At 43.6% G+C, this 12,823-nt stretch overlaps 1 protein-coding gene and 1 pseudogene across 7 annotated transcripts in view; one reads left to right on the top strand and one right to left on the bottom strand.

The window, feature by feature from the left end:
- The window catches only part of CMTR1 (cap methyltransferase 1), a 51,708-nt gene extending 39,629 nt beyond the window's left edge, over positions 1-12,079 (bottom strand). For 2 of the 7 annotated variants that reach the window (XM_045498046.1, XM_045498049.1), the window contains exons 1-2: positions 9,668-9,825; positions 395-546 (exon numbers count right to left, since the gene is read on the bottom strand). In XM_045498046.1, coding sequence (XP_045354002.1) covers positions 395-546; positions 9,668-9,815 — 300 coding nt within the window. In that variant the 5' untranslated portion in view covers positions 9,816-9,825. Of the gene's footprint in view, positions 1-394; positions 547-9,667; positions 9,827-11,779 lie in introns of those variants that run through there. The other 5 variants (XM_045498043.1, XM_045498045.1, XM_045498047.1 and 2 more) reach the window with 5 other exon arrangements.
- LOC123609355 lies at positions 3,330-4,207 on the top strand (annotated as a pseudogene).
- Positions 12,080-12,823: the final 744 nt, after the last annotated feature.

Below are 12,823 nucleotides of genomic sequence, written 5' to 3'. Positions count from 1 at the left end.
GAGAGTGAGCAGGATTTTAGTCATTTCTCTTGAGATTACTCACTAGAGCAAAAATTCACAGCATGAAGCCTCTTTACCCATCCACACACATCTATGTGTAGGGAAGTATGTTCACATGTACTTACAATAAGCTTTCATTACTAGGGAGACCAAAGAGTGATCCAGCTCTGGACAGGACAGAAGAAGCAGGCTTGTGCAGCCACTTACCATGGATGATTCAAATGTGACAGACACTTCTATTAAGAAGGGGGCCACACTCTCTCTACTAAATTTCAGTGGCTGAAAAGCAGAGGAAAAACTCATGCCTAGCTTTTCTTCTTTTCATACCAATACAATTTCCCTTCTCTTACTCTGCTGGTGGAGCTTTAGAAACCCAACCGGAGCACTGACATACCATAAGCTTCTGGGAGACACTATTATACATGGAATAGCGAGAAGAAGTTCCCTCCACAAGGGAGTCTGCTTTGAACGCATCGTCAAAAGAGTCAGAGCTGTGTTGCTTCCCCTCAGTCTCACTGTCGGACCCACTTAGGCTCGTGGTAGATGCTGGAAAAGAAGAAAAGAAACTGTTTAGGTGAGCTTATGGCACGAAGTATCTTCTAGAAGTCCAGGTTTCATTTATTCAACTAGTGTTCAGTTTATGCATCGCACACATAAAGTTCATTAAATGACCCAGGGTCAAACGCATTCTCTACCTCTTACTATGTTAACGTGAGCAAGTCGCTCAAAGTTCCTAATAGTACTTGACACACAACGGGAGCTCAGAAATAACAGGTGTCCTTTCCCATCCTTTCAATTTCTCCCCCACAAAACTGAGATGGTAATACCTGCCCCATGGGATTGTATGAAAGTTAAATGAAACCAGTGTTTGGAAGTACACTGTCAAATACAAAATGTATTTATTGAAATTTTATTTATTATTTGAACATCAACTTCCAAACACTGATGCCTAGCTCCATTTTCAACAATTTTATCATGGGACTAACAGTTTCTGATTGCTTAATCTCCTGGTTTCCTCTGTTTTCACAGTCCTTCAAACATATAGGTAAGAGGGCAGATCTCCAGCATTGCCCCAGAGAAGAGGTAGAAGAAGAGCAAGGGAAAAGAGAAGGGTGGGAAGAAGGAAAAAGAGCAGGAAGGGGGAACAGAAAGGAAGGACAGGGAAGAGGAAGGTGCTTATGCAGCAGCATCAACTAAGGCAAACAGCAGAGGAGCTACACCTAAATGCTTCAGGAGGAAGCTGGTGGCCTAAATAAGCTAAACCATTATCTTCATGGTCAACCACCTCGTTACCAAAGGACTCCAAATAAGACCCACCTTAGCAGCTGCCAGAAGTGGTCGGTTACCTGTGTCCTGGCTCAAAGTGGGATGACTCACACTCTATTCACTGTGTCTGTCTGGCTCTTACCCTCTCTTTTATAGATACATGAATTTCTTAAATTGAAAGCGATTTCAACCTGATGTAATTTTATTCAGGTAGTTTCTCAGACAAACCCAACCAAATTTGGAAATGGACCGTATCTCAAAAACTTATCAATTTCTGCATATTCCCATTGAAAATGGTATAAATTGCAAGCCAGGAAGAATGCAAGACAGAAAATGAGGGTGGTGGTGTCTAATCTCATCCCAAGGCTTGAGATGTTGTACAGTGCTCAACGGTATACACATTTCATTAATAAGTAACTGTACTTATTTAAGAATAAAATAAAAAAATTTTTTTCCAGTTTACATGTATTATGCTTTCAAACATATACTAGTTGTTAGACTAGAAATGCTTGTTACTTAGATCTAAATATTAATAATACGAACTTTTAGGTATTTCTTTTGGTCTAGGAGCATGGTGAAAAAAGTTAAGGGAACACTGAGGGTGCCAAGAATAAAAAAAAAAAAAAAAAACAACACTTTGGAGTCTCTGCTCTATGTACTGAAATGAACAGATCACCAGGACATACTGTCAAATGAGTAACAGAAGAGCTAGACCATATGCATGACACATGGCATCCTAAGTCTATACTAAAGAGAAAATAAGAATATATAGTTATATTTCTTGTAATTGCACAAAGAGCTTTTGGAAGGAAAGATGTACGAAAAGACCAATAAAAGTGATTATCCACATATGCGGAGTTGAGGCATGGAGACAGAATGCCAAAATGATTACTTGGAACAAGTGAAAGACATGACATTTGATTTACATTTTATATCACTGGAGTTTATACTTACTATCTTTTTATATTTTTATGAACCATGTGAATATATTACCTATTAAAATTTAAAATAAATGTGAAAAAGAAAGTGACTGACACAATTCTCTTAAGGAAGAAAGGAAGTCCCGGAGAAGAGATGCGGAGTCAAAGCCTGGCTGCTTGTTAAGGAAAGGCACTCGGGTAAAACAGTTCTTCAAAAACCCAAGATGGTCACTATTCAGGTATTCGTAACTTGCAATGACGTCATAATTCTAAAGCCTATCTGCACTGATCCGCCCACTTCCCCATGAGAACACAAACTCACTAAGGGTGAACATTTGAGAAGAGCCAAGCCTTCCTCCAGCACCCCAGGCCTGATTCTCCCTCCCACCGCGCCCCAGCAGCAGCAGCAGCAGCACTATCAGCCCAGCACTCATCACAAATACTAGGACAAGGTCACTCCCAGAGAGCAAGAACTGTGTCACACTCCACATCCCATCTCCAACACCTGGACTGAATCTTTCCATTTAACAAAAATTAAGTACTCACTGCAGTGAATTTAAAAAAAAATTTTAAGCCTTGATTTATGGTCTTAATGTATTAACTACGAATACATTTGTCTATAGAATGAGACATGTACAAAGTAATCTAGAAATTGCAACATAAATTTTCCCTTCGATAGTTTCATATAGAGGAGAAAACTTGAAAATAGTAATACCCACGGGACAAAATGTACAGTATTGCCAAGAATGGCTTCATGTCTCACTTAGGTACATTTAACTTTGTTTTACTGTGAAAACTCTGACAAAGATGGTTTTTAAAAAAGCTGCTTTATGACCTAATGCCATAAAAATTTTTTAAATTAAGTCTTTAAACTTTTTTTTAAAAAAGGTTAAGTAAGAACAAAAAGTTTAAGCATGAGTGTGAAATGCCTATACCTTAACAGAGAATTGGGCCTTCCTTGGACTATTAACAAAGCCCATTCCCCCACCACTCCCACCAGTAGGCTGAAATAGGATATGTGTCAGATCTGTCAGAAAACAAAACACTGGTATTGTTTAATTGATCAGACAACCACTCTGGTTCAGAACCTGTTCTATAAAAGGTCCACGCTATATATAATGGGGCACTCCCCTAAAGTAATAACTCTACCCTCAGAGTTTAAAAAATCAGATAGCTAAGGTCCTGGTTGAAAATGGTGGCAGCAGCTGGGTACGGGTTTCTAGGCCACTGGGTTGGTCCAGGGCACAACTGGGGTGGTCCATGTCAGATGGCACACATGGCAAGGAGGGCTCAGCCTGCACGTGTAAGGCCCTCACCCACTCTGTAGGGCTCCCCAGTGTGGAAGTGAGCATGCTGAACATCTTCCTGAAGTCATATCATGGAGAGCACGAGAGATTGGGAGTTCATCACCGACCCCCATTTCCACATCAGGTCCAAGCCCTTTCCGTGGGGAGATGGTAATCATACTCTATTCCATAACTCTCACATGAATTCACTTCCCACTAGCTATGAGGATGAATAAAGAGAACCTGGACCACTGCCCCGTGGGGACCACAGCACTGGTTTAGACCATGACTCAGCACAAGGACCAGAAAAGTATATAGGACCTTAAGCCCACCTTCCTTACTTGTATCAGATGATGACTGGTAAACTGATCTTGAGTCCCTTTGCTTATGGCAGGAGATGGCTTAAATGAATAACTTAGATTGGTCCATGAAAAAAAAAATTTAATAATAATAAATAAAAATCAGGTAACTAAATATGCATTTCTTTTCTTTCAAGGATATAGGATTTTGCAAAATAAAGAAAAGTCCTATGAACATGTTTGAAAAAATAGAATAAACTTAAAACCAACATTCTGGTTCCTAAGCAGTTAGCAAGGAGAAATTTTGGTTGACAACGTCCTATATGAGAGGTTATCAAATCTACTCTTTCCTCTTAAGGTTTCTCCAATTCTCTCAAAAAGGAACTGACTTGCTTACACAGACCAATGCAGCACATGTCACAGAGTGCCAGAGAATGCCACTCAGAAGGAAAGACCCAGAACAATGAGTAACCATGGAAACTGTGAGATGAGGTTATATTTATTTTCTGTTTTGCACTTGTCTACATTTTCTGTGTGAGAAATAAGAATATATTCATTAGAGGGCATCTGAGTGGCTCAGTTGTTAAGCATCTGACTTCGGCTCAGGTCATGATCTCACAGTTCGTGAGTTCGAGTCCCACATCGGGTGAGCATAAGCCCTGCTTGAGGTGAACACGAGCCCCGCTTTGGGTACAAAAAAAAAAAAAAAAAAAGTCCTGCCTCTCTCTCTCTCCTCCTCTCGTGGGATATTTTCTCTCTCTCTCTCCCCACCAAGCCCCGCCTCTGCCCCTCCCTCACTGGCACACACACACTCTCTCAAAAAAAAAAAAAAAAAAAAAAAAGAAAACAAAAGAATACATTTGAGTTAAAAAAAATAATAATAAAGCTATAAAGAAATAAAGTACCATTCCACACCTTGAGAAAAAGCCAGTTCCTTTTTAGACCAATCTTCAGAGGGCAGCAAGATCTAAAGAGGAAGACCTCTCAAGTGGCTCAAGACTAACCCTGGGTTTCTCACCTATTCTCTCACATAGAGGAAACAGATACACTCTATAGCACAGTGCCCACATACTAAAGAATTGTGCTTCCAAAGGTGAAATTCTCTTTACTCAACTGTTTCCATGCCTTCAACCTGTACCAAATGATACATACAGAAAGAGGTGGTATGTGGGCAGGTCCCTAAGCACAGCCCTTAAGTTTCTTTCTGTGTAGCCCAGGGATTCAGGGTCCTGACTAACCAGAAGCTACAATGTTAAATCAGTTACTACTCCGTTCACCAGCTCTCTGGGGATTCATAGGCCTACCTACGACAAGTTAGGAAAACCTGGTATCCTCACCAAAGGAGAGTGTGCCCTTGGTCTAGCTCCAGTTAGAGTTGCAGGCTCTCAGGTTTGCTTGAGGACCCATCTGTGGTCACTCATCAATGGTATGAATATCATTCCTGGGCATGCAGGGCACACACCACCCTCAAATCTCAAAGAGAAATCTTTTGTCTTTTTTGTCTTCATAACATTCTTGGACCAAAATGACAGGGAGAACCAAATTTGAGTGGAAGGCTTATCAGGCAAATCAGTGGTGACTCTGGTGCAAACTACCAGCACCAGATTCTGGCACAAATTACCTTTCCACTCCGTTCCTCTTCCTTAGGCGTTACCTAGCATGCAGCTGTCTACATGGTTCTGAGAGTGAGGTTAATGGGAGCTAAAATATCACCTTACTAGGCATTTGTGAGATCAAGAAGTGTCTTGGATAAGCCTTATTTCTTTTATTTCATGCAGTATTTGAAGCCAATTCTTAGCCTGCCATGATTTAAGACAAAGTTGCCTGGATTAATCCTGATGTCCACAGACTGCCACAGTCACTACCCATTTTACCCCTGGGCCTTTGGGGCCACTCTTTTCAGATGAAAAGGAGACAACTGTCATTGCTGCAGCAGTAACTAAAGAGGAGATTTAGCCTCCCAAGACTGGTAAGAATTTAGCAAACACTGGGCAGACAATTTTGTAATGAAGATATAAATTAACAGGAGTAATAAGGTCAGTCTATTAAAATGATTAGTTTCATTAAGAACTTGCCAAAGCTGGGTGGCACTCCCATTTACCTCCCCAGGAGCTCCCCTTCTAAAACCTAGCAGAGAGCCCAAAACATTATTCAGTTTTCATTTAAAAATTCTTCTCTACCTGATAGAAATCATTACTCTTAAGTCATTTTAAAGAAGAAAAGTTCAAAATTTTTCACATAGCAATACAACAGTAGGGCAGAATTTTTTACATGGCAATAGAACAGTAGGGCAAACAAGCCAAGATTAAAAGTGAGAGTGACAACACATATAGAGAGGCAGTTCCAACCACTAACGGCCAAGGTGAGCAGCACACAGATACAGAAGAATAAATTATGGATTTTAATAAATATCGCATCCTGCCTAACAACTGCTTTGGAATACACTCACTCCTGTTTAAAGACTCAATTTCTCCTTCATGCCAGACAAATGGTAACTCGTTAGAGCAATTTAAGCAGATACCGATAAAGGAAGTTTTTGATTAAGGTCATGAATCTGGGCTGACAGGAAAGCGATGGTGTTTCAGGGAAAATAGCCTATTTAGGGAAGAATTAAACCTGGTGGAGGGGAAGACGCTACTAGTGTGGTGCCAGCAAAAGGGCCTGGCAACATCCAAAGCAACACGCCGTGGGAGGGCCAGGAGCCCGCACTGGATACACACACAGCTAAAGAGAAAAGGAAACTGTCTTGGAGCCTAGACCACATTTTCCCTGAGAGAAACAACTAAAAAGAACAAAATGACCTCCACCTGCCTCTTCTTACTTCAAAAGGTTGTTACTTAATAGCAAATTTCCAAGTTTATTTAGGCTTAAAAATCCTTCAAAGTCCTCTTAAAATACTCAAAAGAGGGGCACCTGGGTGGCTCAGCTGGTTGAGCGTCCATCTTCAGCTCAGGTCATGATCTCGAGGTTAGGGAGTTCGAGCCCCATGTCAGGCTCTGTGCTGACAGCTCAGAGCCTGGAGCTGGCTTTGGATTCTGTGTCTCAGTCTCTCTCTGCTCCTCCCCTGCTCACACTCTGTCTCTCTCCCTCTTTCAAAAATGAATAAACTTAACAAAACCAAAACTCAAAAGAACACATGATACCACAGTGGCCATTACAATAACATCCCTTTTTTCCTTTACTCTGGTCAAATGTCAATCTCTGACAAGGCAATGCAGTTACCTTGTCAATAAAGTAAAATAAACACACTGATTAAACTAAATAGATCTATTAATGAGTCATTGCACTGAAGTAGCAGACAAAGCACAAATAAAGACAGAAAGCACAAGAAAGCACAGAAAGACAAAAACAGTAACTACTATTTTTTGTTTTTCTATTTGTACTCCCTAAAGAGCATTTTTCAGTCATCTGTTCAACAGTATGTTCAGGTAGAAGTGGTTGAAGCAAAAGGAAACACATTTGCTTTAATGCAATGACCTCACTAGGAAAGCTGTATATAAACCTCAGCAAATGTAGTTTCTGGAGAGACAGTAAACTACCAGGGCACACCGTCCAGGGGACACCTAAGAAAAGCCAATACAGAACAGAAATGATATAAATGCTAAGTACTTAATGAAATGATCTTCTACAGAATGGAGGAGGATAGGCAAAATGAAAGAGGTGAAGCATTTTAAGCTTCTTGGAAAAGATGCTACTGGTACTTGTATCAATTCTATTCAGTGAATATTTATTAAGCATTTATTCCATGCGGGAGGTGGGGTGGGGGCAGCACAGAAAGCAATCTTGCTGATGAAGACACCAGACTCCAGCCCTCAGTTTTTGTGACGTGGAGCTGCCCCTTCTTAAAATAAGCTAAACCAGGGAAATCTCACAATGTTTCTTTGCCTCTGCCTCCCGCCTCATTTCCTGAAAAATGAAAAGGACCAAATGGCCTACTGCCAGACACATACAAGGTACTGGCCACATCTAGACTTCCATTCTGTACACACAACAGCAATAGTCAATCCTAACTGAATCATATGGCGCTACTTCCAGAAAAGGTTAAAGCTATTTGGTGCAATTAAGGGGGATGGGGGGGGGGGGGTTGGGTAATCTCAATTCAGTCCATTTTAAAAGCTTGAAATTTAAATCAGACTGGTTCCCTTATAAGATCCTTAACCATGTACCTTCCTCTACCTGGGCGTTGCCCTCTCCTTACCTCAAAGAGATGTCCCCCGAGAACCGCTTAGACCTAAATACTGCCAGCACCTGAGCACATCTGAGAAATGTGAAAAGCATTTGAGAAATTGTGAAAGCGCAGATGTGCTTTCCCTTCTTCTTTTGTAGGCCATCTCTCCCAATAACCCAGAGTTCTACCTAAGGAGACTCTACTTCCACCAAGCTGCTCAAATCCCAGGTGAAAAGCAAAACTCCCTTTCTTCAACAATCCCTAGAACCAATGCACCCAGTATGTTTTTGCCTTCCCACTTAGTAATCTCAATTACATACAGCCTTTCTCAGCTACCTGGAATGGAAGCTACTGTGACGACTTTAAAGGCAAATGTATCTCCACACACAAGGTTATGAGTCTCTTATTCAACCGGGACCACAGCTGCACCAAATGCTTCAGCTCTTCTGCCAGTCAAGCTTCTCCTCTCGGAACCAGCTTCTCAGTACAACTGATGAGTAACTGTCCTTCAATTAGTCTCCCACTTGTAAACTGTATTTCCTACCACTCTCAAAGGATGCCTCACACCCTTTCAGTCACCAATCTGTCACCAAATTTCATTCTAATTTACCAGTGATCCAGCAAAGGATCCAAAATCCAAGATGGCTGGTATACTGGACTGACTAGCGTCCCTCCAAAAAGCTATATCCACTCAGCACCTGGGAATGTGAGATTTGGAAATATGGTCTTTGCAGATGTAATCAAATTAAAATGAGGTCATACTAGATTAGGGTGGGCCCTGATCCAATGACTGATGTCGTTATAAAGGAAAATTTGCACACAGACACACACAGAGGGAGGTCAGAGGCAGACTGGAGTTATGCTGCTATAAGCCAAGAACACCAAGGACTGCCAGCAACTACCAGAAGCTAGAAGAGGCAAGGAAGGATTCTTCCCAAGAGACTTAGAAGGGAGCACAGCCCTGCCGACACCTTGATTTCAGACATGGAGCCTCCAGAACTATGGAGAATAAATTTGTTGTTTTAAGCCACCCAGTTTGTGGTAATTTGTTACAGTAGCCCTAGGAAATACAGCTGGCAAGTCAAGGTAAATGTAAGTGGAACTACTTCTAATTGCTTGGTATCTGAGGCAAACTCGTAGGCACCTTACAATTTCTCACAGAAAGTTACCTATGGAAACTGTGAATGTCCATAACCCTACAAAACAGGCAAAGCAAACGTCAGTTTCAACCAGATCAGTGAAATCTTTTGAGTTTAACGTCAATAGTGAGCACAGGATGCTCCAATTCATTTAGGTGTTTCTGGTCACACATGCTGAGGGAATTGAGAAAACAGAATACAAAAACCTGAGGGGAATTAGGCCAGATCACTGCAGCAAAGAGCCCATCCCCTGTCAAAGAGCCCCAGGATCATTAACAGCAATTAAGAGCACAGGGCACTCAATGCTCACTACTTCCAACAGGTTTAAGGCAGCAAAAGAGTGCCCCCTGCTGAAAGGCCAGCAGCAGAACTAAGGCACTACTGTCAAAATTCCAATTTTTTTATTTAAAACAAGTTGCCCATTCCTAGTAGAAGAATGACAGAAGCAAGAGAAGCTATAGCCAACAACTCTCTGTAGAACTTGCCTAATTTCCCTCAAGGGGCAGTGGACTGTGTTCTGCCCAATTCAGGCACCAGGGATTCAAATAACCAGATGGCCAGTGGCCTCACATCACATGGGCAAGCATACCTTTTGCTGCGTGATTGACAGAAGAGGGAGGTTCGTCATCAGACGTAGAGCTGAGGTTCAGGGCAAGCTCTGCAACTCTTTTCTTCTGTTTCTTGATAGGGGCAGTGCATTCTGGATCATTTCTCCTCCTCATTGTTACTGCAACCATAAATCCAGATAGTCAGCTGCCCTTGTCAGAGCCACTAGGATCAGAGCAGTGATTCCAAGGTAAAAGTCATCAATGGAATGGGATTTGGCAATTCCAAATAGCTTCCAGTGCCAGCACTTGAATAGCCTCTTCCTCAAATTGAAGTCCAGGAAGGATGCTAGCCAAGCTCGTCTTCAATAATAGCAGTTAATTTTACTGGATAATGTGTGGTGCTTACAGACCCAGAGGCCTCAGGGAAAGGGTGTCAGATACCAAAAAGTCATGGATCAACTCCACAGGCCACAAGGAAGGAAAAAAAAAAAAAAAAAAGCCTTGGGAACTTATCATTCTATACTTTTCATGCAACACTAGCCATGCATGACAACAGTGTAAACTGGACCTGATGAGTATCGACCATTCCAGAATGTGAAGGGACCACCCCAGAATGACTGTTCCATCACCATTATTATTTTAGCAAGACAATCAACGGATTACATAATATGATAAAAATACTGGCTTTGGTTTATTTCGGGATATTTGAAAGCATGGAAAAACTGGGAAAGTTTTTAATGAGTAAGGAATGGAAACAGTAGTTGACTCAGGACTGAGGAAACAGAAGAGTAGGAAAATTACTGAAACCAGAAGTAGCCACGTCATAGGACTCAGGTACAAAAATAATTTTAAGAACACGAACACACCTCCGTGAAAAGAGGATGGAAACAATCAGGCACCACATCACCATCACCCATGCCCATGTGTAGGCACAGGAGGTAAGCATGGGGGGGGGGGGGAATGCGATGGAATGAAGTGATTATTACATCTAGAAACTTTAAGGAATGATCAAGTCAAAGAGCAAGCAAGAGTAGTAGTGAATACAGTGTGGTTTACACACAACTGTCTGTTAAGACTCAGAAAAGAGAAAGAACTCAAAACATAGGAGCCAACAGGTGGGTGACCAGCTGGGCTGCAATTCCTTGAGGAAGGGGAGGTGCAGAGGCACAAAATGGTCTTTTAACATGAATCACAGCAGGAAGAAAGCAATGAAATGCACAGATATCACTGATCCCTTCAATCTCACAAAACCCTGAATCACTTCTTTCACTTCTCTCCAGCTCAAGGATGAGCCCATCCACCCAATGCATAATCTTATCCTCTTTAAGGAAGCAGCCTTTTACTAGGCACAGGCAGGGGTTATCCCAGGGAAGAAAAACGGGAGACACTGAACAAAGAGAAAGCAAGACCACGTTTCACTTTAAACCAGCGTCTTAAATGCCCCCAAAGGCCCCTAACAAAAGTAAAAGGGCCATCTGATTATTAGCGACTCTGAGAGATGGTAAGCAACGGGAATTCAACGTGGACTGCGTCGCGGTGGGTGCAAAACAAGAATACATAGTTGTGTGAAAGGCAGGAGACACTGATGCTCCTCCCCAAACCATCTTAGATCTGGGCCTTCCAAATCATCTACTCCAGCGCTCTCATTTTCCACTGGACAAAAACTGAGGCCTGAGAGGGGAAGGCCGCACACCTTAACCAGTGCCCTGCTCCAGTGACCGACACAGGCCAGAAGAATGTGCCCAGGCAGGGAACTTCTGCGTGGAAGGCAAGAGGCCTGGTTCTACCTGCTGCTCCCCCAAGGGACGGGTTCAAATCCCCTCTCCAGTCTTCTCTCCCGGGGTGTCGGTTTCGCACTGCCACCCCTATCCACTGAGGGAGGAGATGAGCTCCCATCTCTCCGAGCCAGTCTTTTCATTTGAAAACAACGTGTGTGAATGTGTGCGCAGAAACGTTTGTCAGCGGCAGCTCGGGCTGCGGGAGCTGGAAGAGCGGGTGGGGAGCGGGGGAGGGTGGAAAGGAGGAGGGGAGAGAGAAAGGGCGGCGAGGGTCACCACCGCCGGTGCGTGGCCGAGGCGGCGGTGGAGGGGAGAGGGATGCTGAGCCCGCGCGCCCGCCCGCTCGCTCCCCCCGGGCCGCGCGTCGGCACTCACGCTGAGGGGACAGGGTGAGCTGCCTGGGAGCGGAGAGGGGGGGGTCAGGCCGCCGTTGCCGCCGCCTCCTCCACCAGGCCTGGCCCTGCCGCTGCCAGAGCCGCCGCCTCCTCCCTCAGTTTCGTTTCCCCCACAAGCCAGCCAGGTCCGCCGGCCGCGCTGTCGCGCTCGGGTCCCGCCCTGCGGGCTGCGCAGTTTGATGACGTCACGGGCAGCCCGCTCCTTCTCGCGGCCGGGTCCTGGCCCCGGGGAAGAAGACCCAGGTTAGGGCCCGCCCCACCCCCACCCAGGGCCTTCCAAGGCGCCTGCGCGGAAGAGCCTAGCGGGGAAGGATACGAAAGTAAAAGTAACCGAGGTACCTTCTCTTCCCGCTCTGGGGACGAGAAACAAATATAAAAATTGGAAGAGCAGGTGTCGTCACATCACCTCATTTCACTTAATCTCATTGTCTTCAGTTTACAGATTAAGAACAAGTTGAGAAAGGTAAATGGTGAACTGGTTGAGGGCAGAAACCCAGTCTTCTTGTTCACTGCTGGCTGTATCCCCAACATCCAGCATATAGTATATCCTAACCAGATGTTGAACGAAGGTCGGGAGGAAAGAAGGAATGCTGCCTATGGCATCTTACCATATGGACGCAGATGGTTTCCCATCCCAAACCCTCTTCCAGTTTTCTAGCCAATATGGCCAGACGTGTGCTGAACATCCTCACTCAGTCACTTCACACCCATAAATTCTAATCTGACTTTATGTTCTGTAAACCTGCCCTTTTCCCAGTGAATGGCACCACCATTCATCCTGTTGATCCAACCAGAAATCTGAGATGGCCCATTTTCCTCATTCCCCAAGTCCTCCCAATATACACTTCATTGAGTTTACCTCCTAATTATGTCTCATATATATCCATTCTTCTCCATCCCCATTGCCACAACCCATGCACTCACTTTCTCTAACCAAGATTAGTCCAATAATCTCCAAACCATTATCCCTGTCTCCATTGGTGATGCCTCTGGTGTAGATTTTTAAAAATTTATTCTGATCCTG

Source organism: Leopardus geoffroyi, chromosome B2 (assembly GCF_018350155.1).
Source record: "Leopardus geoffroyi isolate Oge1 chromosome B2, O.geoffroyi_Oge1_pat1.0, whole genome shotgun sequence".
Classification (NCBI taxonomy): Eukaryota; Metazoa; Chordata; class Mammalia; order Carnivora; family Felidae; genus Leopardus; species Leopardus geoffroyi.
The sequence above is the reverse complement of the archived record's forward strand: the minus strand, read 5'-3'. Positions and strand labels throughout refer to the sequence as shown.